The sequence below is a fragment of the Sorex araneus genome, chromosome 1, assembly GCF_027595985.1.
Source record: "Sorex araneus isolate mSorAra2 chromosome 1, mSorAra2.pri, whole genome shotgun sequence".
NCBI classification, from domain to species: Eukaryota; Metazoa; Chordata; class Mammalia; order Eulipotyphla; family Soricidae; genus Sorex; species Sorex araneus.
The window spans coordinates 293,809,652-293,834,623 of record NC_073302.1 but is presented as its reverse complement, the minus strand read 5'-3'; the positions used below and the strand labels follow the sequence as shown (position 1 = coordinate 293,834,623).

Sequence of the window (24,972 nt, the reverse complement as noted above, 5' to 3'; positions counted from 1 at the left end):
TACGTGAATCCTTTCAATTCCCTGCTTAGAAGTATGCGGTGCAGAGGACCTTGGAAGGCAGCAGCGACCATGGGGCCTGCTCCTGAGGGTCTTCCGGAACCGCAAACGATGCCCTACACAGTCCCTGGGAAAGGGAGGCAATGAGCCTGTGATCGTGCTCTCATTTTCTAAAAAGATGTATCTTTTAGAAGAGATAGATGATCACAGTGAGCATCTTCGTCTTTCAACTTTTATTATATAAACAATTTATACAAGGGGGCTGGAGCTGCAGCAAGTGGGCCCTTGCCTTGCACGTGGCCGACCTGGGTTCAATTCCCAGCATCCCGTTTGGTCCCCCATGCACCGCCAGGAGTAATTCCTGAGTGCAGAGCCAGGAGGAACCCCTGAGTACTGAGGGTTACCCCAAATCCACTCCCTCCCCCCAAAAACTTATACAAGTAGACAAGTTGTACACTTGAAATACACTCTTCTGTTGTGTAGCAACTATAGCTCAACAGCGTGGCCGAAATAAGGAGAAAGTGTGGCAATTCTTCCGGCACCAAAGTCATTTTCAGCTTAAGGCAAATCTTGTTTCTTCGAACCTTTCTCCACTTCTCTGCTCCCAGGTTAGTTTGAGGCAATTAGAAGAAACTTCATGCTGTATATTCTGACCCTCTTCATTCTGTGTCACTAGCACATTTAAAAGTAATCATTTTATAAAATAATAAAACTGTGAATTAAACAATTCAGTGTTACAAATCCAGCAAGTGTTCCCATTTCCAAGTCTTATAAATGCCAAGACATTTCTTTTTAGGATCTTCTTGAATCAAAATCTAAATGAAGGTCATGTGTTTAATTAATTGATTGGCTTGTCTTTTCCCCCCACTTAATCAGGACTTAATCTCAGGGCTTCATACATGCAATATATATACTTTACCTTAGTCACATCCTTAGTTGTCGGTTGGCATGCCTAGGAATATATCCTCACTTCAGTTAATGGAGGACTGGAGCGATAGCACAGCGAGTAGGGTGTTTGCCTTGCATGCGGCCGACCCGGGTTCAATTTCTCTGTCCCTCTCGGAAAGCCCGGCAAGCTACCGAGAGTATCCCATCCACACAGCAGAGCCTTGCAAGCAACCTGTGGCGTATTCGATATGCCAAAAACAGTAACAAGAAGTCTCACAATGGAGACATTACTGGTGTCCGCTTGAGCAAATCGATGAACAATGGGACAACAGTGCTACAGAGATTCTGTGGTGAATAATATAGTTTATAATGGCTTTCTCGTGCATATCATTCCAACACCAACATCAACAGTGTACCCACCTCCCTCCACCCCAAACCCCAAGCATGTCATGAAAATAATTATTTTATTAAGGCACCATGATTTACAGAGTTGTTCATAATAGTTCACAATAGTTTACAACGTTCCAATCCCAATCCCAACGCCACAGTCAACTTCCTTCCACCAATGTTTCCGGGATCCCTCCCACCCACTCCCGCCTCCTTGGCAGGCACCCTGGCGAGTTTGCTGGCTGTAGTTTAGGTCTCCTGATGTTGGCTCTGTGGTTTGGATAAATGCATATCCCACCTCTCAACACCACAGGTGTGCCGGAGACCCCTGCCGCCTGCCCATTAACCTGGGGTCAAGGATAATCTAGCTATCTCCTCTTTCATACCTTGGAATTCTTAATCCTTATTCTACACGCCACAGATAAGCGAGATCATCCAGTATTTGTCCTTCTGACTCTACTTAACCTGACAGCCTCCAGTTCTGTCCAACTTGCAGCTCACTGCATGACCACGTCACTCCTGGCAGTGGCACATTCCCGTGTTAGGGTAGCGCACCTTTCTCATCAGCTCATCGTGTCATTGGACACCTAGCTTCATCCCATCCCCTAGCTGCTGAGGAAGTGTTCTGTCAGCCCCGGTGACCTGAGAACTGTCCCTCTGGTCTGGTCGCCCTGGGCCCCCCTGCCCCCGACCCATATTGCCTGGAAACACGCCAGCCCTGAAACAGAGGGTGAAATAAAGGCACTGCCAGATAAAGATGGAGACAATCTGCTGTCAGCAAATCTGTCCTGGAGGAAACAGTACGGGAACCCTGTAGGCTGCAGGGAAAGGACCGTAGGTGTCGGAACAGGAAGACATGAAAAGCGCCGGGAAAGATGAACTAGTTATGAAAAGCTTATAGCAAGAATGTCTTTTCCCAACTTTCCTGTGCCAGCAGGGCCTCCGGCTCAGCACTCTGGAGACTGACGCCAAGCTCCAGCCCTTCATCACCGTCCCCAGCCCGCTGCCACTGTTTCTCGTGCCATATTCAACGGTGCTCAGGGCGTGGGAGTCACTGCCAGGGGGATTCCGAGCCCTGCTGGCAAAGCCAGTGGCCTGGCTGCCCTGGGCTTGGTGCACGCTGCAACTTCTCTGGAACATTCCCTTTGCTCCACCTCCCAGCTGGTGTTCGCCTTTGTGAGCGCATCTCTCTCGCGTCTCAGAGCTTCTTTGCTCACCTGCTTTCACACGGAGAAGCCCGTGTCCTCTCTGGAACACGCACTTCTCACGCTCCCCGTCACATCTCTCTGCTTCAATGAAAATTACCTCGGTTCCACACTCCGACCCCTCCCTCAAAGGATTTCCTTTTCTGACTTGAAAGACAATTGCCTAGGGCAGTAATAACAGAAGCGTGACAGTGGCACATAGCGGGTGACTGTACGAGAGTCATGGGTGTGTGTGTGGGGGGTGGGCTGGGGGAAAGTTGAGCAAAACTCCCCAAGAACACTGAAACTGAACTGATGTTAAAGCCAGATGCTACAAGCTATCCATTAGAGGCTTACAGAAAAAGGAATAAAGCCACAAGAGAACGAAAAACGGTATGAGGGAAATGACAAGAAAATTGAAATGGTACTTAAATTTTTTTTTCTGTTGAACACAAAATATGGCAGTAATCAAAGGCTAGAACAAAGAGCAGAGACACCTGAAAGGCGCAAATCAGAGATAAAGTCTCCTTTGCCAGCACTGACAGAAAACACAAGAGAACCAAAGATTGTAATTCCAAGGCGGGGGCTCAAGGGATTGTACAGCGAGGAGGGCGCCCGCCTCGCACCAGCCTGGGCTCCATCCCTGGCCTTGCACCTGGTCTCCTGAACCCCACCAAAGTGATCCCTGAGCACAGAGCCGAGAGTAAGCCCAGAGTACCGAGAGGGTGGAGCCCAAACAGGACAAGACGGAGAGTGGCAGAATGCATAGGAAAAACCTACTCCAACTAGGTTTTTTTTTTTTTTTTTGCTGTTTGGGTCACACCTGGCTCTGCACAGGGGTTACTCCTGGCTCTGCACTCAGGAATTACTCCTGGCGGTGCTCAGGGGACCATATGGGATGCTGGGGATCGAACCCGGGTCGGCCGCGTGCAAGGCAAACGCCCTACCCGCTGTGCTATCGCTCCAGCCCCAACCTACTCCAACTAGGAGCGCTCCATCAAGGGCACCCTAGGTTCAGAGATGCAAAGGAGCTGAGAGAAGGAAAGGCAGATAAATCCCAGGGTGAAAGTCAGTGGGAAAAGGTCGGGGAGGCAATTTCTCAGTTTCCTTAGCAGACTGAATCTACATCGCAGGGAGCTTTTATGTGTCTGCCAGAAAATACGTATGTGGGGAGGCACGAATGGGTGTCAGAGGGTTCTGATGGACCACAGGAAGGATTCACATGCACTTTTCGATTTTCCAATCATAAGACTCTGGTTAAAAAACAGTTAAAGAGGCGTATTTATCAAAGAAATTGCTCTAAACAACTAGACAGGGAAATTGGTAAGTCTTACACAATAGTAAGTTCCATGGAGCAAGATTCAAAAACCATACACACACAGACACATTTGTTATGAGTGGAGGTTTTTTAAATATTGTAGGTGTCTGTTTGTTTTATGGAGAAATGATGAGAGGTGTAGCAGTTGGAAAGATACGGTAAATATACACAAAGGCTCGTCACGCAATAAGGACTGGAAATATAATCAGTAACTGTAAGCCTATAAGAATGTTATAAATATCCATGTGTTCAACTTTTTTGCCTCTGTATTTAATTATCATTATTCTCCCCAAAACTTTGTTCACGAAAAACTAAGACCAACTTTAAGAAGCTTCAATATTCACTTTTATTTATAAAAAAATTTAAGGTATCAGAGTGCATATGGTATACTGTGATCTTTGTTTTGCACATTTATTCGTGTGTTTACATTATTTCAACTTAATAAACATACCATATGTGTATCTTTACAATACCTGATAAAGGCTTAGCAGTCTGGCACTTATACATGTATTATTAATTCATTCCAATGCTTTGCACGTCACGAGAATGCTAAGAATGATTGGCCTGCAGTAACTCTGAGCTGGGAAGGTCGAGGGTACAGTTATGTTTCAGCAACTGCCACATGGTTATCTGTGCTGGTTGGGTTTCTTTTCCCCTTAATTGAATGTAAACGTTTGCCAAAATAAAAAGAAAACAAGGAAAAAAAAAGAAAAGAAAAATCTATGGAAAGGAAAAGCTCTGTTGCTTTTTAGTCCAATAAATAATTTTAGCTACACTTAATGTAGCTTTTTAAGGCCTTCATACAATTGAAAAAATTAAAGTCCAGCATGTTAAAACCCTGTTCATTTTATAAAATAAAAAATAGAATTTTACAGGTTTGCAGTTAAAAGTTCCTGTTTCAAAACCTCTCATGCATGTACTAGGTGCGACCCAGCCGCGTGCCCGGGCCGCAGCGGGGCCGGGGGCCGCCGGTGGTAGCTCTAGGTTTACATGTATGAAGCCACACGCCAGTGAGTTCTCTGATAAATACACATCATTTTAATAATCGGTATTGGATAGTGGATGAAAACATGCATTAGACTAAAAATTCCACAAATCGGCTTTTTTATCCGTTCACTATAAAACTTCCTTTTCTTAAAATCCGAAGTCTTGGTTCCAATTTCAGAAGACGCAATAATCAGGTGGGTACATGATGGGGAGCCAGTTCTCAGTGAAGGACGCGCAGTGGGTCCATCCCAGTAACTTCATCAGCTGCAAGGAAACACAGCAACAGTCACAGAGGGAAGGGCCCTGGGGTCGGCACACAGCAGCAGTTACAAAAGGACGGCCCTCACAACAGCACACTGCAACAGTTACACAAGGTCAGGCCCTCAGATCAGCACACAGCAACAGTTACAGAAGGACAGGCCCTGGGGTCAGCACACAGCAACAGTTACAGAGGGACGGGCCCTGGGGTCGGCACACGGCAACAGTTACAGAAGAACAGGCCCTGGGGTTGGCACACGGCAACAGTTACAGAGGAACGGGCCCTGGGGTCAGCACACAGCAACAGTTACAGAGGAACGGGCCCTGGGGTCAGTACACAGCAACAGTTACAGAGGGACGGGCCCTGGGGTCAGTACACAGCAACAGTTACAGAGGAACGGGCCCTGGGGTCAGCACACAGCAACAGTTACAGAGGAACGGGCCCTGGGGTCAGTACACAGCAACAGTTACAGAGGGACGGGCCCTGGGGTCGGCACACGGCAACAGTTACAGAGGGACGGGCCCTGGGGTCGGCACACGGCAACAGTTACAGAGGGACGGGCCCTGGGGTCGGCACACGGCAACAGTTACAGAGGGACGGGCCCAAGGACACCCTCAGGACACCACCCAGCAACAGTTGCCGAAGGACAGGCCCGGGTCAGCACTAGGGCCGGCGCCCGTGCAGGGACTCTGGGAACAGCGGCAGAGGCTGTGGGCCCGCCTTGGAGCCGACTCCCCTTGCACCCCCGTGAACATCCTTCCCGCCCACCCACCTTTCTCACTCGGCCACTCTCCCGGCCACTCTCCGGGCGGACGCCTCCTCCCCTGCCTCCCCCCCTGCCTCCACCCTCCTCCTTCCAGAGGCCCGCCTCCCTCCACCAGCCCGTCCTGCCTGCCCTGCGCTCTGCGCACTCTCAGGTCAAACCCTGGCTCACGGGGCACTGAGCAGAGGCGGGGAGAGCGCCGGGGCGAGGGCGCGGGTCTGGCACGCACTGACCAGGTCTGACCCCCAAGAGCCGCCAGGACTAATTCCCGAGTGCACGGCCGGGTGTCACCCCTGAGCACGGCAGAGCCCCAAGCTCAAACACGCAACAACAACAGGCCTGACCAGACTCCCTCTCCAGGTCACTGTGGTGGTGACCCCGAGGCCTGCCCTTCTCCAACTGAGGGTGTGTGCCGACCCCCAGGCCTTGTCCGACTCAGAAAAACCATTAAAAAAAGCAAACTGGGCTGGTCCGAGTGCAGTGATGTTTACAGTTAATTGACCACAGCCAATTATAGGTTTCTTGGGGCTGGAGCGAAAGCACAGCGGGTAGGGCGTTTGCCTTGCACGCGGCCAACCCGGGTTCCATTCCCAGCATCCCATAGGGTCCCCTGAGCACCACCAGGAGTAATTCCTGAGTGCAGAGCCAGGAGTAACCCCTGTGCAGAGCCAGGTGTGACCCAAAAAGCAAAAAAAAAAAAGCAAACTGAAGAACAGACAAAAACAAGGCAACAATTAATACACATATCGGTAAAAACAGAGCCTGGCCTGTGAGGGAGCGGTGCTCGGGGGCCCACAAAGGGTGCTGGGTGGCCCCTGGCCAGGGCACGCCAGGCAAGCGTCCCACCCGCTGCATGGCTCCGCCCAGGGTTCCTGACAGCGGCACACGCCACACACGGACAGTTTCGTCAAGGTGTCTCTGGGCTCAGAGACCTGAGGAGAGTGAGCGCAGCAGGGCGCCCGGCGTGGGCTGCCCGTGTGACCTCAGGAGTGGAGACAGCCCAGGCCTGATGTCGTCATCCAAGGCTGCCCGAGGCCGCGACACAGAGCCCGCCCAGGCCCTGCTTCCCACAGCCCCACGCCGCACACGAGCCAGGCCGAGGGGCCCCGAAGCTCCGTACTCGCCCGAGGATCTTGTGCAGAAAGCCCGACCCCAGAACGGCCTGCATGAGCGGCATGGCCAACAGCGGGACAGCTGGCACTGCACACAGTGAACCCAGGCCCCTCCAGGCCAGCCTGCTCAGAGGGACCCTGAGAAAGGAAACATCCCTTTCCAGACAGGCGAGCAGCACCCCACAGTGCTCTCTGCCAGCTCTCGGGCCCCGCTGTCCTCACCCCAAACAGAACTCGGGGTGCATTTCACTGGCACTGAAAACACTGGAAGCGAAACGCAGTTCTTCTGGGTTCGAGTGGAAAACGCCTCACAACCGTGACAGTGCCCCGAGCTTCTGCTGCGCCGTCCCCGTGCCAGTGCACGTGGCATCAAGCCCAGCGCCACCTCTGCAGGCGACCGCCAGCGCCGCGGGCCCCGGACAGTGAGCGTTCACAGGGTGGGGCCGACACGCTTACCTGAATGCAATTCTTCCAGTTTTCTTTTGTTGGTTTTTCTTCCACCAGTTTCGTTGCAAACTTAAGGCCTCTCCCGTACATTTTATTCACCAGTGCGTGCTTGTACGCGAACGTTAAGACCTGCGAGGCAGAGGCAGGGGCGCCCGTCAGCGGGAGACACGGACGCCGGGGAGCGCGGGGTGAAAGGGGAGCCGGGCCGGCCGCGTGTGGGCCTCTGCCCGCCTGCGCGGCGCCTCTCAGCCCCACCCCGGGAACATCCTTTCTTTTTTTTTTTTCTTTTTGGGTCACACCCAGCGATGCTCAGGGGTCACTCCTGGCTCTGCACTCAGGAATTACTCCTGGCGGTACTCAGGGGACCATATGGGATGCTGGGGATCGAACCCGGGTCGGCCGCGTGCAAAGCAAACGCCCTCCCCGCTGTGCTATCACTCCAGCCCCGGGAACATCCTCCTCTTTTCAATTTTACATTTCTGGTGAACAGGGGAGTTTTGGTGGAGGGGAGGGAGAATCGGGCTCCTCCGGAGGGGAAACAGCCGCAGAGGCCAGCACTCGAGGCGGGCGGGAGAGAGCCCGCAAACACTTCACAGGGGAAGAGGAAACTCCTTCGAGTCCTGGGCAGGAACTGATCTTTTTTTTTTTTTTTTTTAATTGGGGGAGGGAATTAAGACAAACGGTCGCTCTCGGAATCCTTCCTAACAGAAGCTCCTTGATGCAGGCGACAGACACGGGGTCAGCACCAGGCGTCACACACCCCCGGCGCTGCCCAGGGTGGACGCTGAGGGTTCTGTGCCCCCGGCAGCCCCCTCTGCTGCCCCTCCTGTCCCTCTGCTTCCCCAGAGCGGACTGTCCAGGAAAGGGTCCTGACCAGGCCCCTCTGGGCCAGCGAAGGCTGCTCGGGGGCTGCAGGGGGCAGGCCTGGCCAGCAGGCGCGTCCCGTCGGGAGGGAGCCCCGGGTCCGGGATACGGTGAGCCCGCTTTCTGCCCCAGGTTCTCGGCTGGGGACACGGACCCCGCCTGTTTCCTGCGTGCGCGTGCGGAGGCCTGGCTCCCGGGAGTTCTGTTCCCACCCCGAGAGCCGCGGCCGCCCGCGCCAACATGACAGCCCACGCACACGCTCCACTGTCCTCGCCACCTGGGGTCCCCCAGGGCCACCGCAACTCTGCTCAGGCATCGCTCCCAGCAGTGCTCGGGGATCATGAGCATGTGTGGTGCCGGGGAGGGAACCGGGTCAGCTCCATGCAGGGCAGGTGCCTTGACCCTTCAACTCTCCCTCGGGGCCCCCAATTTTCTCTATCTGCAGAAGAGAAGCTTGGGGGGGAAATAAAACCTGCAGCCACATCACCTCCAAGGGAAATTCAGCACAGAGCTGAGAAATTTTAAATAGTTCTGCGACTTCATTCCCCCAAAGTTCCTCAGCTCTTCTCTTCCTAAACTGGGGTTTAAAACTTACCAGCTAGAAATCACTTGTAAGTGATAATGACTTACAAGTCGGAAACTTTTGAGTCAAAAGAACATGTCAACTAACCAGGACTCCCCATCCTGCCCGCCACCTCTCACCGGACACAGCCGCCCGCAGATGGGCACGGGACGGGACGAAGACAATTTCCAGAAGCTGCCCTGAGACTTGACTGTGTGAGTAACTGCTTAGCCCAATGACCGGCACTTTGCAAATGGGTATTGCCCAAGAGCCAACCTGCGCTCACACAGAGTAGGAGTGCAATGGCTATCGCAGGCCTAGCAAGCCCTCGCCGACCCGGCCAGCCGTGCCTCCTTCTTGCTGACGGGTCACGACGGCAGGACACAGAGGGCACCTCGTACCTTGCTGTCAAACAGGTCTGTCCACTTGGTGGTCTCCCAGTACGTGTCGGTCAGGGAGTCCAGCAGGCTCTCTCCGTCGTCCTCCCTGGCCCCCAGGTCGCAGACGGCGCCGTCCTGCTCCTGAGCCTGCAGCAGGTGGTCGGCCAGAGCGCAGCCCTTCCTGCACAGGGCGTCGATCAGGGTCGACTTCTGCTTGTCCATGTCACTGCGGAGCAACCAGAGCACGTCACAGGCCTGGCACAGTCCCCTGGAGCACGGAGCCTGACGGAAATGACTCCGTGCATCCTTCAGCTCCACCCCCGATGCTTCAGAGACGCTGCATGCACATGCACATGCGTGCACACACACACACACACACACACACACACACACACACACACACGATCACGAGTGCTATAGGTAAGGTTCCTTGTTCTGGAAAACCATCTGTGTCCAGATGGACAGCGTCTAGCCGCCGGGCTGAGAGACTGATGCTCTCACCCTTTGGCAGCCCAGACATATGGGGGCAAGTGCCAGCTGACCCCAGTTCTGTTCTCGGGCAACACCGCGGGAGGTCCACGGGCAATGCCGTGAATGATCCCCGAACACAGCAAGAGCACAGCCGGGTGTGGTCCCCAAACAGTATCTTGTGGCAATACAGTTTTCAATCGCGACAGTCTTTCAGGTGGTCGTGTTTCTATATTGGCTCAGGTTATGGAGGCATGCACGGGGTCTTCCAGCCGTGAGCTTGCCGGTATACGGAGCAAGTACACTGGTTACTGTCAACATGCTAAGAAACACCCGCGCCTGAAGCCTAATTCCTCGTCTCTAGTCTGTGCCTGAGAATTCTGTGGGCGAGGTTTCTTTATCACCTCCTTTTCACAAAGCAGGAAACTGAGGCCCAGAGACGAGTGACCTGCCCCAAGGCTGGACGCTTCTGAGTGCAGGTTCAATAGTGTTGGGTTTTGCTGTCTCGGCTGGGACAGAAGTGGCAGCGTCAGCACCCAGCAACATTCCTGAGGGTGCGGAGGTGGAGGGCGGGTGCCTGGAGACCAGGGCCGTCCTGGCCACCCCGCCCTGCAGTACCCCACGCGCTCTGGCTGCGGACACCGAGTGCCACCTCCGGGGCCGCACCCTCTCCTGTTCAGACTGACGGCCAACAGGCCCAGCGCGTCCTGTCTCCGGGCGGCAGAGCTAGAAGCTCCTGCCCCAAGGCCGGCCCCGTGCAAGAGTTGGAGCCTGTGGCCATGGTCTCGCCTGTGTGTGCTGTCATGCTGCTGACCAACCAACGGCCAGTTTCTAGGTCACAGAGCATGAGAAGCTGCTGCTTTCGGCTCACGTCCCTGGGGGCCTCGGCCACGCAGCATTCTCCAGTGTGGCACCGACAATGGAGAAAAACGGAAAAGCCTTTTTTTTTTCTTTTGCTTTCTGGGTCACACCTGGCAATGCTCAGGGGTTACTCCTGGCTTATGTATTGAGGAATCATTCGTGGCGGTGCTCAGCGGACCCTATGGGATGCTGGGAATCAAACCCGTGTCAGCCGAGTGGAAGGCAAACGCCCTCCCCGCTGTGCTATCGCTTCAGCCCCAAATCTTTTTTTTTTTTTTTTTAAGAAAAAGAATCCCCCTTTTGCTCGATCTTTAGGGGTTGGAGCGGATTTCTGAAGCCCCTCAAATCTTTTTTTTTTTTTTTTTAAGAAAAAGAATCCCCCTTTTGCTCGATCTTTAGGGGTTGGAATGGATTTCTGAAGCCCCTCGAGGAGACACCACATGCTGGCGAGTCCAATTAGGAGGCGGGAACGGACAGCAGGAAGGAGGAACCCTCGCACCCGCGCCGCTCCCTCCTGTGCTAAGAACTAAGAAATGAGATGCAGGAAAGAGTATTTACTGGCCAGGTACTTTTTTATGGCGGCGGCGTCGGGCCGGGGGTCGGCCTTCATGGCGATGTACACCGCCAGCGCGGTCTGGTCGATGTGGGCGATGACGGCGTCCGCGGCCTCCACGATCTCGGTCAGCCGCTTCATTCGCTCCTGGGGGGGGGGGAGAAGGACAGGCGCGGTCGGGGGGCGTGGGCGGGGGGCAGCGGAGGCCAGGGCGAGGCCGGGGGTCTGACACCCGCTCATGCGGCCTTTCCTGGGCCAGCATCTCCAGAAACCTCGCAGACGGCAAGAATGCGTTCACGGCCCCGCCAGGGCTGGACGGTGGGGAGGAGGAGACGGGGAAGCTCAGACCCAGGGGCTCCCCGCCGCGTGCCGCGGGCCCTGGACGGCGGGGTCAGCCGTGTCCTTCCAGCTGCACCCGAGAGCAGCTGAGAAAAAAGCCCCGAGGCCCAGAGGCTGAAGAAACAGTCTCTCTAGGGCGTCCATCGGAAGCTGAAACGGGCGAGCAGGAACCCGAGGGCCCCCTGGCCAGCAGTAAGCTCCTCTCCCCAGCCTCGGTTCCCGGCAAACCCTCTCTGTCCATCGAGCCCGGGACGACTCATCCCGGGGGACGGTGTGTCCCCAACGTGGCGGTCAGAAGCCCCGGACACTCCCCGAGACCAACCAGGCGGGCAGGTCCCTGTGAGGGAGGGGCTGCTCTGGCCTCCGGGGCCCCACCCAGCAGTGCTCGGGGCACCAGGCAGTATGGGGATGGCGCCAGCGTGACCTTTCCCCTCCGATCCCCCCCAGGCCCAGGGAATCTGTGACCCCGCCACTGCGTGATGCTGACGGGGCCGATCTCCAGGCCAGGTCTGGGGCCATCTCTGCAGCCAACCACGTGGACCCCGGGCCAAGTCGCTCTGCCGCCCGTGTGGGACTTGCCGCTGGCCTCTCAGGCAAAGGTCAGGGAGGAAGCCCTGGGGGTAGCCTGTCCGCCCCTCCCACTGGCCACACACACGCAGGACCCCTAACTCCAGCTCACTGCAGTGGCCCTGCCAGTAGGCGGATGGCGACAGCTGACCGACGGCCCCTTCAGCGGGAGGAAGGGAGAGACAGGAGAGGCACCGCTCTCCGTCTGCTTGTTTCCTCGGGGGCCCACACCTGGCGGTGCCAAGGGCTGACGCCTGGCTCAGGGTGCACTCCCAGTGGGCTTAAGGGACCTCAGGGGATGTCGGGCATCGGACCCGGGTTGGCTGTGTGCGAGGCTAGCGCCTTAATGCTGGACCATCTCTCCGGCCCCAGCGTAGCCTTGTACTAAACACTAACAGTGTTCAGTGGTACCCAAACCTAAGGCTCTTGCAGTATTAAAAATACACAAATCCAACCTTTTCAGCATCCAACTGATGAAGCCGTGCAACATACAGGGGCAGGTAATTGGGGTACGTTTCTTTCAACTCATTGTAAATGTCGCTAGAATCCAGCCTGCGGAAAGACAGAAAGGTGAGTTCGTTAGTTTTCAGACGGAAACTGTCCTTCTTACTGTCTGAGTCGGCTTTAGGCGTCAGTCTGAGCGCCCAGCGCAGCCGACCCGGGTGCCCGCTACCTGTCCTACCCGAACAAAAGCACAGCCACCCCAGTTCTCCCACAGGGCAGTCCCAGAAGCCTGCAGTCTGGACTGAACCAGGACCCCGGCCCTCCTCGTGCCGGAGCGCTGCCCGCTGCCCTCCCCGGGCCTCCCCTGCCGCCCGGGCTCTGCACTCAGTGCTCTTACAGAACCCTGTTGTTTCTTCCCGACATGGGGTCGCTGACCTCGGGCCCACAGGGAGGAAGCTGGCAGCCCCCAATTTCTCCCAGTACAGTTTCCTAACGCTGGTTCTTCCACACCCCAAGACAGGCCGCCACAGACACGCCCGCGTGGGCGGGTCACTCTGGGTGTTCCTGACAGCTTGTCGTTTGCTTTCTGCCTTTAGGAACGTTTCCAGAGAGCTTGTAAAAGGCGGTCGGAAAAAAATCCTTTTGGCGGGCTCTGGGGCAGTGTGAGGTCGGATGACGGATCTCAGACCTTCCCCCGAGAAGCCCACCCCCAGGCTGTCCCCTGGATGCTCGGGGCCCTGCCCAGTGGGGGTGCAGCCCACTCTCAGTGGGACGGCAGGGCCGAGTCCATCAGGACACGGGCACATTCCCTGGGAACACCATTTCCCAACACAACAACATCTGTCTATGTCAGACCGCAACATAGGAACAGGCAGAGCCAGCTGAGTCCTACCTAGAACACGTGTAACCAAGGTTGAAAAAAAAGGATGAAGAAAGCAAGGCACTGGCTCCTCAGAGACCCCAGGACCTCAGGAGACAGTGGAAAGAGCAAGAGGCAAAACACTAGCCAAACAACAGCAAAAACGAGCGGACGCACATCTGTGCCCAGCAGAGCTCGGGAGCCAGGCCACTGTGCCACACGCTCCCAGGACACCTGGTGTCCTCGCAGAAAAAGGGGGAGAGAACACTCAACCGACAGAGAGCGGACTCAGAGGACGGCGCTAAGAAAGACCAAGCGAAGAGCGAGCCATAGTGTGACCCGGCCACACCGTTTTCATCTGTGTTCTGGGGCCACACCGGCCGCGTGCAGGGACCACGGCAGCCCCAGACACACCAGCTGAAGGAACTAGAAACCCTCCTGTCCACTCCGCAGAACATCAGAGTAAGGCCTACCCGGGTGACTTTTAAAAACCAGTCACTTCCAAACAAGTAATTTGGTTTTTTTTTTGTTTGTTTTTTGGGTCACATCTGGCGATGCACAGCGGTTACTCCTGGCTCTGCACTCAGGAATTACTCCTGGTGGTGCTCAGGGGACCATATGGGATGCTGGGAATCGAACCCGGGTCGGCCGCGTGCAAGGCAAACGCCCTCCCCGCTGTGCTATTGCTCCAGCCCCAAAAACAAGTCATTTCTAAGACTCACCCTTCCATGATCTAGAATGAGATAATACGAAAGTAACCTGTATAAAAACGTCGGCGTGTGCTGTACGTAGTTCTCTCAGTTAATTAGGTGGCATTTCCCATAAGGCCACATACCAACACCATCATTAAGAATATTCCTAACCAGAAGAGGTGACAAAAAAAGAATGCTACGAACTTGAATCCTCATCTGCTTCAGAGGCTAAGCGGATACTTGGTACTCCCCCCACACAAAATCCTGCAACCGGGAAAAGAAACTGAGGCCCCAGGGAAGTCTGCGGGAAACTCACTTTGTCATCCACTGAATCTTCAGGTCGCGCAGGGCTTCAGTGAACTCCTCTTTTAAGTCTTTCTCTTTCTCGATGTCTTTGTCTTTATCTTTGGAGCCGTTCTTAGACTTCGTGGGTGCGGGGATCAGGTAGTAATGCACAGGGATCACGTCCTGCAAAACACGGAGAGCAATTCTGAGATCAGAGCTCCAACTCAACGTCACCGTGGGCCGCAACGGCCTTCCCGAGCCAGCGCGGCAATTCCCCAGGCCTCCGACCGACGCTTCCTTACCTGCCTCCTTGGAATAGAGCCGGGCACACGGGCTTCCGCCCGGGAGCCCCTCTGATACTCTGACAGGGCTCCTGCCCTTGTACTTCAAAGCAAGACTAATGAGAAAAGTGCATTACATTTTCACGTTTGTTTCCTGACCACAGCCGGCGGCGCTCAGGGCTCACTCCTGGTGGGCTCGGGGGGCCGTACGTGGGCTGGGGACGGAGCCCGGGTCAGCAGCATGCCAGGCAAATACCCTACCCGCTGCATTATCTGTCTGGCTCCGAGTTTTCGCCTAGCTGGGAGGACCTCGCTGTCCTGAGTAAACCTGAGCAGAAATTCCTCCCCCACGTCTGGAGGCTGCACCGTGGCGAGGGGTCCCGAGGGCCAGGCCCTTCCTGCCCGCAGGAGACCTTCGGTGCAGGGTGAGCCAAGAGGCTCCCGGGGCCAACGCAAAGTGTCTGCAGAAAGACACAGCGGGTCCAAACGCGCCTGCGGTGCCGCTGGCGACCCACAATGCCTGTGTCAGCCATGCGAGCCCCAGCAAGAGACCGGCGTTCGGGCTGAGCGCTCTGCATGCCGGGTGCAACCACAACATTCCCTTTGCCTTTCGTGACCTGCCAGTATTTGGAGAATGAATGACAGAGCGGAAAAGTGAAAAACAACCGAGGTGGGGGGGGGTGGGGGGAGTGAAAACCAAGTCGGGAAGCGAGGCTGGGAGCCCAGGGGCTTGCTGAGGGGCCACGGGTGACCGGAGAACAAGGCGCGGGCTCGGGCAAAGCCTTCCACTGCCCAGGTGCCCTGCGGGCAGGACAGGGCCCAGGGCCACGGGCCCTGAGGCTGCGGAGGCCGACAGGAAGTGAGCTGCCTCATCCCTCGAGCCGGCACAGCCCCATCCCCCGCACACTCACAAGGGCCATTCTCGACCTGGCACATGACTCGGTTTCTCCAATCCCATTTTCAGGTTCCCATGGAAAATGTTGCCCAATCAAGAGCACGTTTGCTTCAGTTCACAAAGCGTCTAAACAGGAAGAAATGACTTTTCCAAAGACTTACTGCCGCCTTAAGCCACAGAACCAAAAACAAAGCGTAGTCTTGAGTCAAAAATTAGTTTGGTAAGCCCCTGCCTTCCCCCGAGTGGTGTTTCTATTCTTAAGCTGCACACACTTAGAAAGGCCCCCAGGGAGCGTGCCCACAATCGGGGGATGTGGTTCCAGCAGCCCGTGAGGGGGCTGCGGCTGCTCCTGCCAGGAAGGCCCCCAGACACACCCCACCCCCACACTCCCAGGCTTTCCCCTCGCCTGCAGGACCCTCCTCTGCCCCCCAGCTCTCTCCACACAGGCCAAGTCATTCTCTGTAAAGCTTCGCATGCTCAGACCCCATGGGGGGAAAGTGGGATTTGACTTTGGCTCTTTGGCGTGATGGAATAAACCCTAAAGACACTCTTAAACGGGCTGATTGGATTAAAAAGCAAAGCAAAGAAACCATTAACATGCTGGATGCGAAACGTATTCCCTGCCGTTCCTTCCGGCTTCTGCGTGCTGAAAGGGCGGCTCCCAGAGAGCAATCTCAGAAAAACAGGGGCTGCTGAGCCCCCCAGGACGCCCCAGCAGCAGCCTTTCCTGGGCGACGGGGGCGCTGTGTGCCAGCGTCAGGGTCTAACTCGGACCTTGGGCAGCCGCGGCTCTGAACCACACACAAGGTCTAAAGCCTTCATGAGTGACAGGTACCTCGGCCCTGCCCCTGCCACTTGACTCTGCTGCCGGCCAAGTGCCCGCCGCCAGCAGTCCAGCCCTCGGCCGTTGGCTACACCTGCTTCCCGGCTCACGGGGGGTGCGACCGGGGACCTCCAGTTCACAATGTCACTCGAGGGACTGCTGAGATGCTCGAGTCGTTCTAGACACGAAAACAGCGTTGCTGAGGCGAGATGCACCACCGAGGAGCATCCCTGCGAGGTCTCCTGGAAGCCTGCGCTCTGCCTTGCACCCCGGCTGGGTCAGAGGAGGGTCGCGGGAGCCCGAGACAGCTCCGCTTCCCCCCTCCCGCGGTATAGGCTGGGGCTCTGCTGGGCCTTGTTCGGGCCAGGTCGGCGAGACGGAGACCATCACGGAAGGGGTTATCAGGACCTGATGGCCAGCAACGGAGCGGAAAGGCCCTGGCAACTCCGCCCCCCACCCCGCCCCGACTCTGCTGCAGGGACAGGGCAGGTCACACACAACACGCAGACCCCACGTGCTTTTCAGTCTGCATGAAGGCGTCGACAGTTCTCACGCGTATGGGGTCGCCTCCGAGCTCGGGGGAGTCTGAACCCGGGTTCTACGGCAGTGCGTTACTGCTCAGAGAGTGGCCACGGGCTTGGCAGGGGCCTGACTCTCTGTCACAGTGCTCAGGGCACACACAGCCACAATGTTCGTGGACCGCTGGGCCGACTCCCACACTCGCTGTCCAGCGTCTGCTGAGAGAACGTCACAGAACATTCTGCTCTGGAGACTGGTTGTGGTTCCTAAATTATGATCCTACTTCTCGAGGTGTAAGGGTAGAAAACGATTTTTCTGACACTTCCTATGTCCGTGAGGGGAGAGCTAGTAACGCACTTATTGACAGGAAGAATGAATGACCCTGGTAAGATAAATGGGAAACTCAGGTTTTTCTCCTGCTCAGGACTTTGAAACCTCAGCACGTTCAGAGTTTTCAGTGATCACAGATTCTTGTCCTGGACGCCCATGATGCTGCTAATTATAAATCTGCTATATTAACATGTGACTAGAAACCCTTGCATTTAACCTCGTCCTTTGCCACAAACATCTCTCTTTTGTGCTTCTAATGATGTTTTATGGACATTCTACGATTGCCTTCCTCGTTATCGATCATAAATCACACTGAGGAGAGAAGGATGTTATACATTTTAAGCCGATGTTCACAAAGGGGTGCGTTGAACGGCCCAAAGGGAAGCTGTTGGCTTGACAGATCTGATCTGGAAATTAAACTGCCCCAACCCTGTGGAGATGCCCTGGCATGTGGGCTCTGAGGCATGGCCGTTAGGTCAGTGGTTTTCTGGACGAGACCATCAGAGCGCACCCCACAGTGACCCCACGTTTCAGGGGGCTGGTGGGTTCCAAGGGGATGGAGGTCAGCGGGCACTCTGGACAAGAGAGAAGCCGGCTGAAAGGGGGCAGGACGGTGAGGCCCTGCGCACCGCAGGGGATGTGGATGGTCCATTCCCCAGGAACCTGGGGGTCCGCCAGCAACGGGCAGCGCCCACCCGGGAGAGTGACCACACAGCTGCGAGGCTGTGAGAAAACTGACGGGGAGATTCGAAAGAAGAAAAAAAGATTTATGGAGAGTGACATGGAAAAAAGTTAAATATGCAAACAAGGCTTTAAAGACTTTTTTTTAAAGAACTGACAATCAGTACCTTTTTAAATTTTCCTTGTCGCTTTGCTGCAGACTGGCCCTGGGAGTTAGAACAACATTCTGTAAGAAAACATGCAACATCTCCACGGGACGGAGACTCCGCCCCGGCCAGGGCTCCTGGCCCGCAAGCGGCCGGGGACGCTCTCCCCGCGGTGCGCATGGCACGCCCTGCCCTGCCGGCTCGCCGGGCCAAGCTGAAGGCCACGGTCTGACTCGCGAGGACCCACAGGTATGGAGGTGACTGTGAAAGGCCGAAGGCCCCAGTGAACAGACCCCTTCCTGGCCACCAAAACCAGCCCCAAGCAGCATGAGCTTGCAGCAGCACACGGGGCCAGGACCACCCCCCCCGCCGAGTGTGCCCGTGCCAGGGTGGCTTCCTGCGGGCGCTCCCTCTGGGAAACCGACCCTGCCACACTCAGGCAGGCCCGCGGGTCTGAGACCGACCTTCACAACTGTCTGCCTGGGAAAGAACGCGGCAGGGGAGGAGTGACGGGCGCTCAACTTCCCACAAGGCTCCCAGGCCACCCTCAGGAGGTCTCTGAGACCCCTTGGCCCAGCCCGGGGCTCCGGGAAGGTTGGCACCAGCACCCCGAGGATGCCAGTGTGCCTGCCGGCGACTAGGTTCCTGGTACCTGCACAGACACGCGCACTTCCCACATGTACCAATAGACACACACACACACACACACAAAATCTGTCTCAAGCGTGTCTGGTGTATCGATCTATGGGTCATACAGAGTGAGAGAGGGAGGGAGGGAGGAGCTTCCAGACGGCAGATACGAGGAGGTAGTGGAACTCAGCACGACCCAGCGGCCACCTTCCTCGGCCTTCTAAGGACTGATGCTAAAGCAAGGTGCAAAAAAGGACAACGGCATTTTTCACTGGCACTGAGTGGTAGGGATGTGTCCAAAATCATAGATTTATATAAACATTATTCTCTAAAACTGCAGTGAAATCAAGGCAGAAAAATTAATACAGATTCCTAACAAAGGTGTAAAATTTGTCTCTAATAGCCATAAACTTTTTTTTTAAAAAAAAATCATTTCAGGGGCTAGAGCGATAGCACAGCAGGTAGGGTATTTGCCTTGCACGTGGCTTACCCGGGTTCGATTCCCAGCATCCCATATGGTCCCCTGAGCACTGCCAGGAGTGATTCCTGAGTGCATGAGCCAGAAGTAACCCCTGTGCATCACCAGGTGCCACCCCCCAAAAAATTAAGCAAAAAAAAAAAAGCATTCGACAACTATTTATTATGTAGATGTGTGTGTGTGTGTGTGTGTGTGTGTGTGAAAATACCAGCCTTTTAGCCCAAAGATCTGACTTATTACTACATTTCTAAAATTACACTGGTTAAAATTCTGTAAAGTGCTTTAATTTTAAATAACCCCTAATTTTAAAACCCAAGTCCAATCCAATGAGGACCAAAATTTCCTGCAAGTTTATGTCTATTTAGTCACTTAAGGCAGGGCAGATGAAAGCTCCCTGAGGTTAGAGAAAAATAAAACTGGAAATACCTACGCTAGAAAAAATAAAGATGAATATACTTAGGCTAGGGAAAAAGAAAGCTGAGGGGCCGGAGCGATAGCACGGTGGGTAGGGTGTTTGCCTTGCACGCGGCCGACCCGGGTTCGATCCCTGGCATCCCATATGGTCCGCCAAGCACTGCCAGGAGTAATTCCTGAGTGCAGAGCCAGGAGTAACCCCTGAGCATCGCTGGGTGTGACCCAAAAAGCAAAAAAAAAAAAAAAGAAAGAAAGCTGAATATACTCTGCTGTCTGTTTATTTTGGGGTCACTTGGTGCTGGGGGCTGCTTTAGTAAATAATCTAGAGAAGGAACTAGGACAAAGCTCTCATGTCCCGGTCCCAAGGCCTTGCTCTTCCTCACGAAAATGTGGATTCCCACACGGATTCCCACTGAGAAGGGGCAACGGACGCCAGGCCAGCGCGCGACACTCACCGCTTTCTTCCCAAGCTCCGTCTTGGACAAAGTCAAGGATCCTGCAAGGTAGCACCCGGGTCCTGCCCCTTTCGGTATTCTGAGAAGAAAATCCGAAAGACGAGAGCGAGAGGAGAGGAGAGTGAGAGAGGAGGAAAGGAGAGGAGAGGGGAGGGGAGGGGAGGCGAGGGGAAGGGGGAATACACAAAAGGGAGGCAGAGAGGAAGAGAGAATGGGACAGGGGAGAGGGAAAGAGGGAGAGAGAGAGGGAGAGAGGAGAGAAAAAGTGCATTTGAGAGTGAGAGAGAAGGAAAAGGGAGAGAGCAAGAGAGTGAGAGAAAGTACACCGAGAGAGCAATTGAGTGAGACAGAGACAAAGAGAGAAAGAAGGAGAGAGGGGAGGTGGAGAGGGGAGGCAGAGGGAGGAGAGGGAGAGGGAGCGAGAGGGAGAGAGGGAGAGAGGGAGAAAGGGAGAGAGAGAGAGGGAGAGAGACCCACAGAGACCGTTAGGGGACACTGACACGAGCCCCCAGCGAAGCCCCGGACGCGTCCCCCCAGGGGCTGAGCTGGGCCCCACGGGCACCGCGGGCTGCTCGGCACTTACTTGTCGTCGGGCAGGGACGTGACGAAGAAGGGCTGGTTGTATCTGGGCGGTAAGGTCAAACTGCTGGATTTCTTTTTTCCTAGAAGTGCCAGACTATGATTTTCATGAATATCTAAGCTCAAGGTATTAGATAATCTATGGGAAACAATAAATGGAAGATCTTTAAGACGTTCCAAATCACTGATTTGCTCATGACGAATCTGTAGTCGAATTGTATAATCTCCTTTCTCCAATTTCAAAGAATACTAAAAAACAAAACAAAAAAAGAACACAAGAAAACATACACATTTGGGAAAAAGCGAGACCGTAGCCAAGCATGCCGGCGTCACGGCGAGAGGGTGAGCATCCGGCCCAGGCGGACGCAGCCGAGGCAGGGCCGGGGTGCGGCCCCCAGCCCCTCCCCAGGGAAGGGCGGAGGCAGGTGCGCCCCCCCCCACGGCTCACTCCCACCCTCCCCTGCTCCTCCCACACTCCACACGGCCCCCAGCGGGGACTGAGAAAAGCCACGGCCTCCTGGCCCTTGGGGCACCGGAGCCACGTCTGACACGGACAAAACACGCCCATCCCCTGCTCTGTGCACTGTAACACACATGTGCGCACACAGACGGCAGGGAGCTCTGCTGTAACCCAAACGCCACATCCCTCTGCTGCAGACAGGGAGGCAGACGGGGCATTCACAGTGCTCGAACCCTGCGGTGACTCCCCGGGGAAAGGGGGGGAGCAGAGGGGCCAAGGGAGAAAGCCCGAAAGCCAGACGCTCTGGGTGCCAGCCAGGTCCTCGCCCCAGAGCGGCCCGGCGGAAGCACAGGTGAGAGGCATCGGCCTGTGAGACAGGGACAGGGAGCGCCCAGCGGCAGGGCCGAGCACCCAGCGGAAATCTGGCATTTGAAGAAGCTACAGGAAGTCAGGGCTGCCCTGGCTAACCCCGAAAGCCGCTGCCGCTGCTCACCTGGTGGGGGTACGCATCGCCCGAACCCATCTGCCGCTTGTTCTGGTCGAAGATGATCCACAGCTGGCTGTCAAACTCTGACTCGTACAACAACTCACACAGGAGCGGGCAGCTTGGAGTCACTTCCCCACTCTTGGGCTGCGCAAACACAGTAAAGATCGACTCAACGGTGCACGTCATCCCTTACAGTGGAACTGCAGACTGCGGTTACCGGTGAGACTTTTTACACTACTTCCTTGTGGAAAACTCACACAGAAAATGCAACACTTTGTATTAACCAGAGGGTACTTCTTCTCCAGACGGAGAAGTCTAGTGAACGGTATTTGTTCATAAAGCAATTTATAATCTTTCAGAGCTCTATTTCATAAACCTGCTACCACTTCCCTTATCACAGCCAAGTTCACAGGATGCTACGACAAGGGGCTTGGCTGAGAGTGTCTCAACTCTCCTCCCGGCCCAGGGGGTCTCCTGATGTCTCCCTGCCCCGAGGCCTGCTTCACAGAAAGCAACCACCGGCACGGTCAAAGGCCAGGGCCGCTCTAAATCAGAGTCCAGGCTGCAGCCCAGGGAGACTGACATCATCACCCACCACAATTCCCCAAATCTCGATCCCACCCACCCTCCCCCGAGGAAACCCCCCGGGCGGCATCTGCACATACAGAAGCACCCACACATCTATGGGCGTGGGCGAACAACTTGATTTCACATTTCGATTTGATGGTTCTCATTCGGGACCCACATTCAGCTAAGGGGCATCCTCCTAACGAGGCCTTGGTCCATTTCGCTTTGACTTTTGCACATGGAACCTGACCGTTAACAGTCTGTGTGCGACGGGGCTCGCGCAGAAGGGGGAGGCGCACCTCTGCTGACACGCTCACCTGATGGAAGTTGTACGTCAGGATCATCTCGTAGAGCTGACGGTTATTTGGCAAAACATCTCTGGATCCTAAAGGTTTGGTTTTTGCACTCAGCGGGCTGAAACGAGACCGTCACAAAACTGAGCTGATGTTCAAGCTCACTGACAGCGGCCAGAATCACCGAGGAGCCCCGTGACCTCTCCAGCGGGAGGGACTCGAGGTGCCCGCGTGGTACCCCTGCCCACCCGTCTCCACTGCGCAGCCTTCCAGAGGGGACTTGGGCACCACCTCGACGTGTGCAGAGGCCAGCGAGTGGCATCGGGCACAGCCTGCCCGAGGCTAGGGTGAGCGCCGTGCCAGCGCAGGACCCGCACACGGCACTCGAGGCTGAAGCTCTGCTGGCAGTGCTGACGGCAGAGTCGGGCTGGACTTTGTCCCCAGCACCCAGGCCACAGGGGACAGCCCCGCCCCCACACCCAGCATCTCAGCCCCAAGCCACGCAGTGGTACCGGAGCGTTTGGACCCAGCTCTTCAGTGTTATGCAGGGCGCCAGATCTTCGTACTTCAGGGAGGACTGAACGTCGAAGCGGTTGATGCCTTCCGATGCGTGCTGCGGAGAGGACGAGTTACGCCGTGAGCCTCCCACACTTCGTTGGAAACAAACCAAGTTAAACAACCAGTGGCACCGAAAACAAACGTGCCGGAAAGTTTAGAAGCACCGACCAGCAGACTGTCGTCAGAACCACGGGGAATGTGCCCATTAAGGTTCAAATCCACCAGCAAGGTGGCTGGTTTTGTTTTTTTCAGCACCACCAATGACTGACTTAATAATAACGAGGGCTGGGGAATGGCTCGAAAGCCGAGCACGGGTTCCGAGTACACGAGTTTACAGATCCAGTCTCGAACCCAAGAAAGTTGAGCGAGGCGAAGAAGGCGCGGAACTCACAATGTTCAGCTGAGGAGCCGTGCACACGATCCCGTGGAAAGAAACGGTGTAATCGATGTTGACATCGCTGAGACTGGCCCACCAGCGAGCAATGCAGAACTCAATCGCTTTCCCACCCTGCACGGAAGAGAGAGATGCTAGGAACACGCAAATTCTCTCAGTGCAGAGAATATGAACGGTGGGCACTGCAAAGCGAGACCGTCTCTTCAACACTAAGAAAACTCACAAAAAAAGAATGTGCCAGCTCTGTTTAGAGGCACACAAGTAACACTTTCACAGAGAGCAGGCGTCGCTGAACAGTCACGTGCTCATAGCTCTACACTGCTTGTCCCGGAAGATCTGAGGTAGTTTCAGCAAGTGCCAGCAATAATGCTGAAAACAAGCTAAGGGGGCCCCCCAAAACCCAACCCAACCCTAGCCAAGACCTGCAGTAAGACCTGAGGCTCAGGGAGAAATAAGGAAGAGTACTGATCACTGTGACGAGAACAGGGGCAGCAGAGCTCTGGGAAACATACTCCTGCCCAGTGAGGAAGTGCCGGGAGACCAAACCAAGGGGCCCTCTGCCATTCTCCCTACTTTAAAAATGAAAATCTGTTCTCGCCACTGAGCTCTAAACCTTCCAGTGCTCAGTACACTGCTGAGTCCAGATTAACAAGATGTGCAAGGCGCTGTGAATACAAACAATAAAATCCAAACACTTAAGACCAAACCTGAGAAATCCCAAATCCAAAGAGAAACAGCTTTGGGACTGCCATCGCTTATCGGAACTCACCAGGACAGGGAACGCCTCCGTGAGCGTGCCCTTCTCGGGGAGGGAACAGAACTTGTAGAACTCGTGACTCCGGTAGGCTCTCTGCTTCACCAGCTGCACGGCGTGGAGCACGAACTTGGCTGACACCTCAGAAGAGCAGGAGCACACGGTCACTTCTGCAGACACAAGGGATGAGACGGACACGGGCGCGAGGTCGTAATGCTTACCAGGTGACGGCGGGCAGGCTGACAGAACTACACACACACACACACACACACACACACACACACACACACACACACACACAGTGCAGGTGACGGCAGGCAGACAGAACCACACACACACACACACACACAGAGTGCAGGTGATGGCAGGCAGACAGAACTACACATACACATACATACACACACCTCCCCCCCACAGTGCAGGTGATGACACGTAGACAGAACTACACACACACACACACACACACATACCCCACAGTGCAGGTGATGGCAAGCAGACAGAACTACACACACACAGAGTGCAGGTGATGGCAGGCAGACAGAACTACACACACACACACACACACACACATACACACACACCCCCACAGTGCAGGTGATGGCACGTACACAGAACTACACACACACACACACACATACACACACACACACACACCGGCCACAGTGCCACAGTCCATTCCTGCCATAGTCCATTCGAAACAATCAGCAGTCTTGCTAATGCTGTGACAACACATACACACACACATAGACACACACCCCTGCCACAGTCCCTTTGAAACAATCAGCAGAGTCTTGCTAACGCTGTGACAACCAAAGGCCTCACTAGGAAAAGACGAACCCAATCACGGTGCTGCAAACCCCGGCAAGGGCTCAGTGGAGCCCCAGACCACGTCACCAGGCCCTTCTCAAGTTCCTCCCTCCTCTGCGCCCCACAGAACTCTTCCTCTCACGTTAGCTAAAACCTGGGTCAATTTCTGGTGAAAAGAATCTCAACTGCAGACACCTCTATCGGG

The 24,972-nt window shown here is 55.3% G+C and overlaps 1 protein-coding gene across 3 annotated transcripts in view; it reads right to left on the bottom strand.

Annotated features, from left to right (window-relative positions):
* Positions 1-4,102: 4,102 nt before the first annotated feature.
* TPP2 (tripeptidyl peptidase 2) overlaps positions 4,103-24,972 on the bottom strand; it is a 55,008-nt gene continuing 34,138 nt past the window's right edge. Inside the window, exons 17-30 of one of the 3 annotated variants that reach the window (XM_055143224.1) lie at positions 23,976-24,130; positions 23,204-23,320; positions 22,767-22,867; positions 22,279-22,375; positions 21,401-21,538; positions 20,452-20,696; positions 19,869-19,947; positions 17,913-17,951; positions 14,248-14,399; positions 12,392-12,488; positions 11,047-11,177; positions 9,170-9,374; positions 7,352-7,471; positions 4,103-5,025 (exon numbers count right to left, since the gene is read on the bottom strand). In XM_055143224.1, coding sequence (XP_054999199.1) covers positions 4,936-5,025; positions 7,352-7,471; positions 9,170-9,374; positions 11,047-11,177; positions 12,392-12,488; positions 14,248-14,399; positions 17,913-17,951; positions 19,869-19,947; positions 20,452-20,696; positions 21,401-21,538; positions 22,279-22,375; positions 22,767-22,867; positions 23,204-23,320; positions 23,976-24,130 — 1,766 coding nt within the window. In that variant the 3' untranslated portion in view covers positions 4,103-4,935. Of the gene's footprint in view, positions 5,026-7,351; positions 7,472-9,169; positions 9,375-11,035; positions 11,178-12,391; positions 12,489-14,247; positions 14,400-17,912; positions 17,952-19,868; positions 19,948-20,451; positions 20,697-21,400; positions 21,539-22,278; positions 22,376-22,766; positions 22,868-23,203; positions 23,321-23,975; positions 24,131-24,972 lie in introns of those variants that run through there. The other 2 variants (XM_055143225.1, XM_055143229.1) reach the window with 2 other exon arrangements.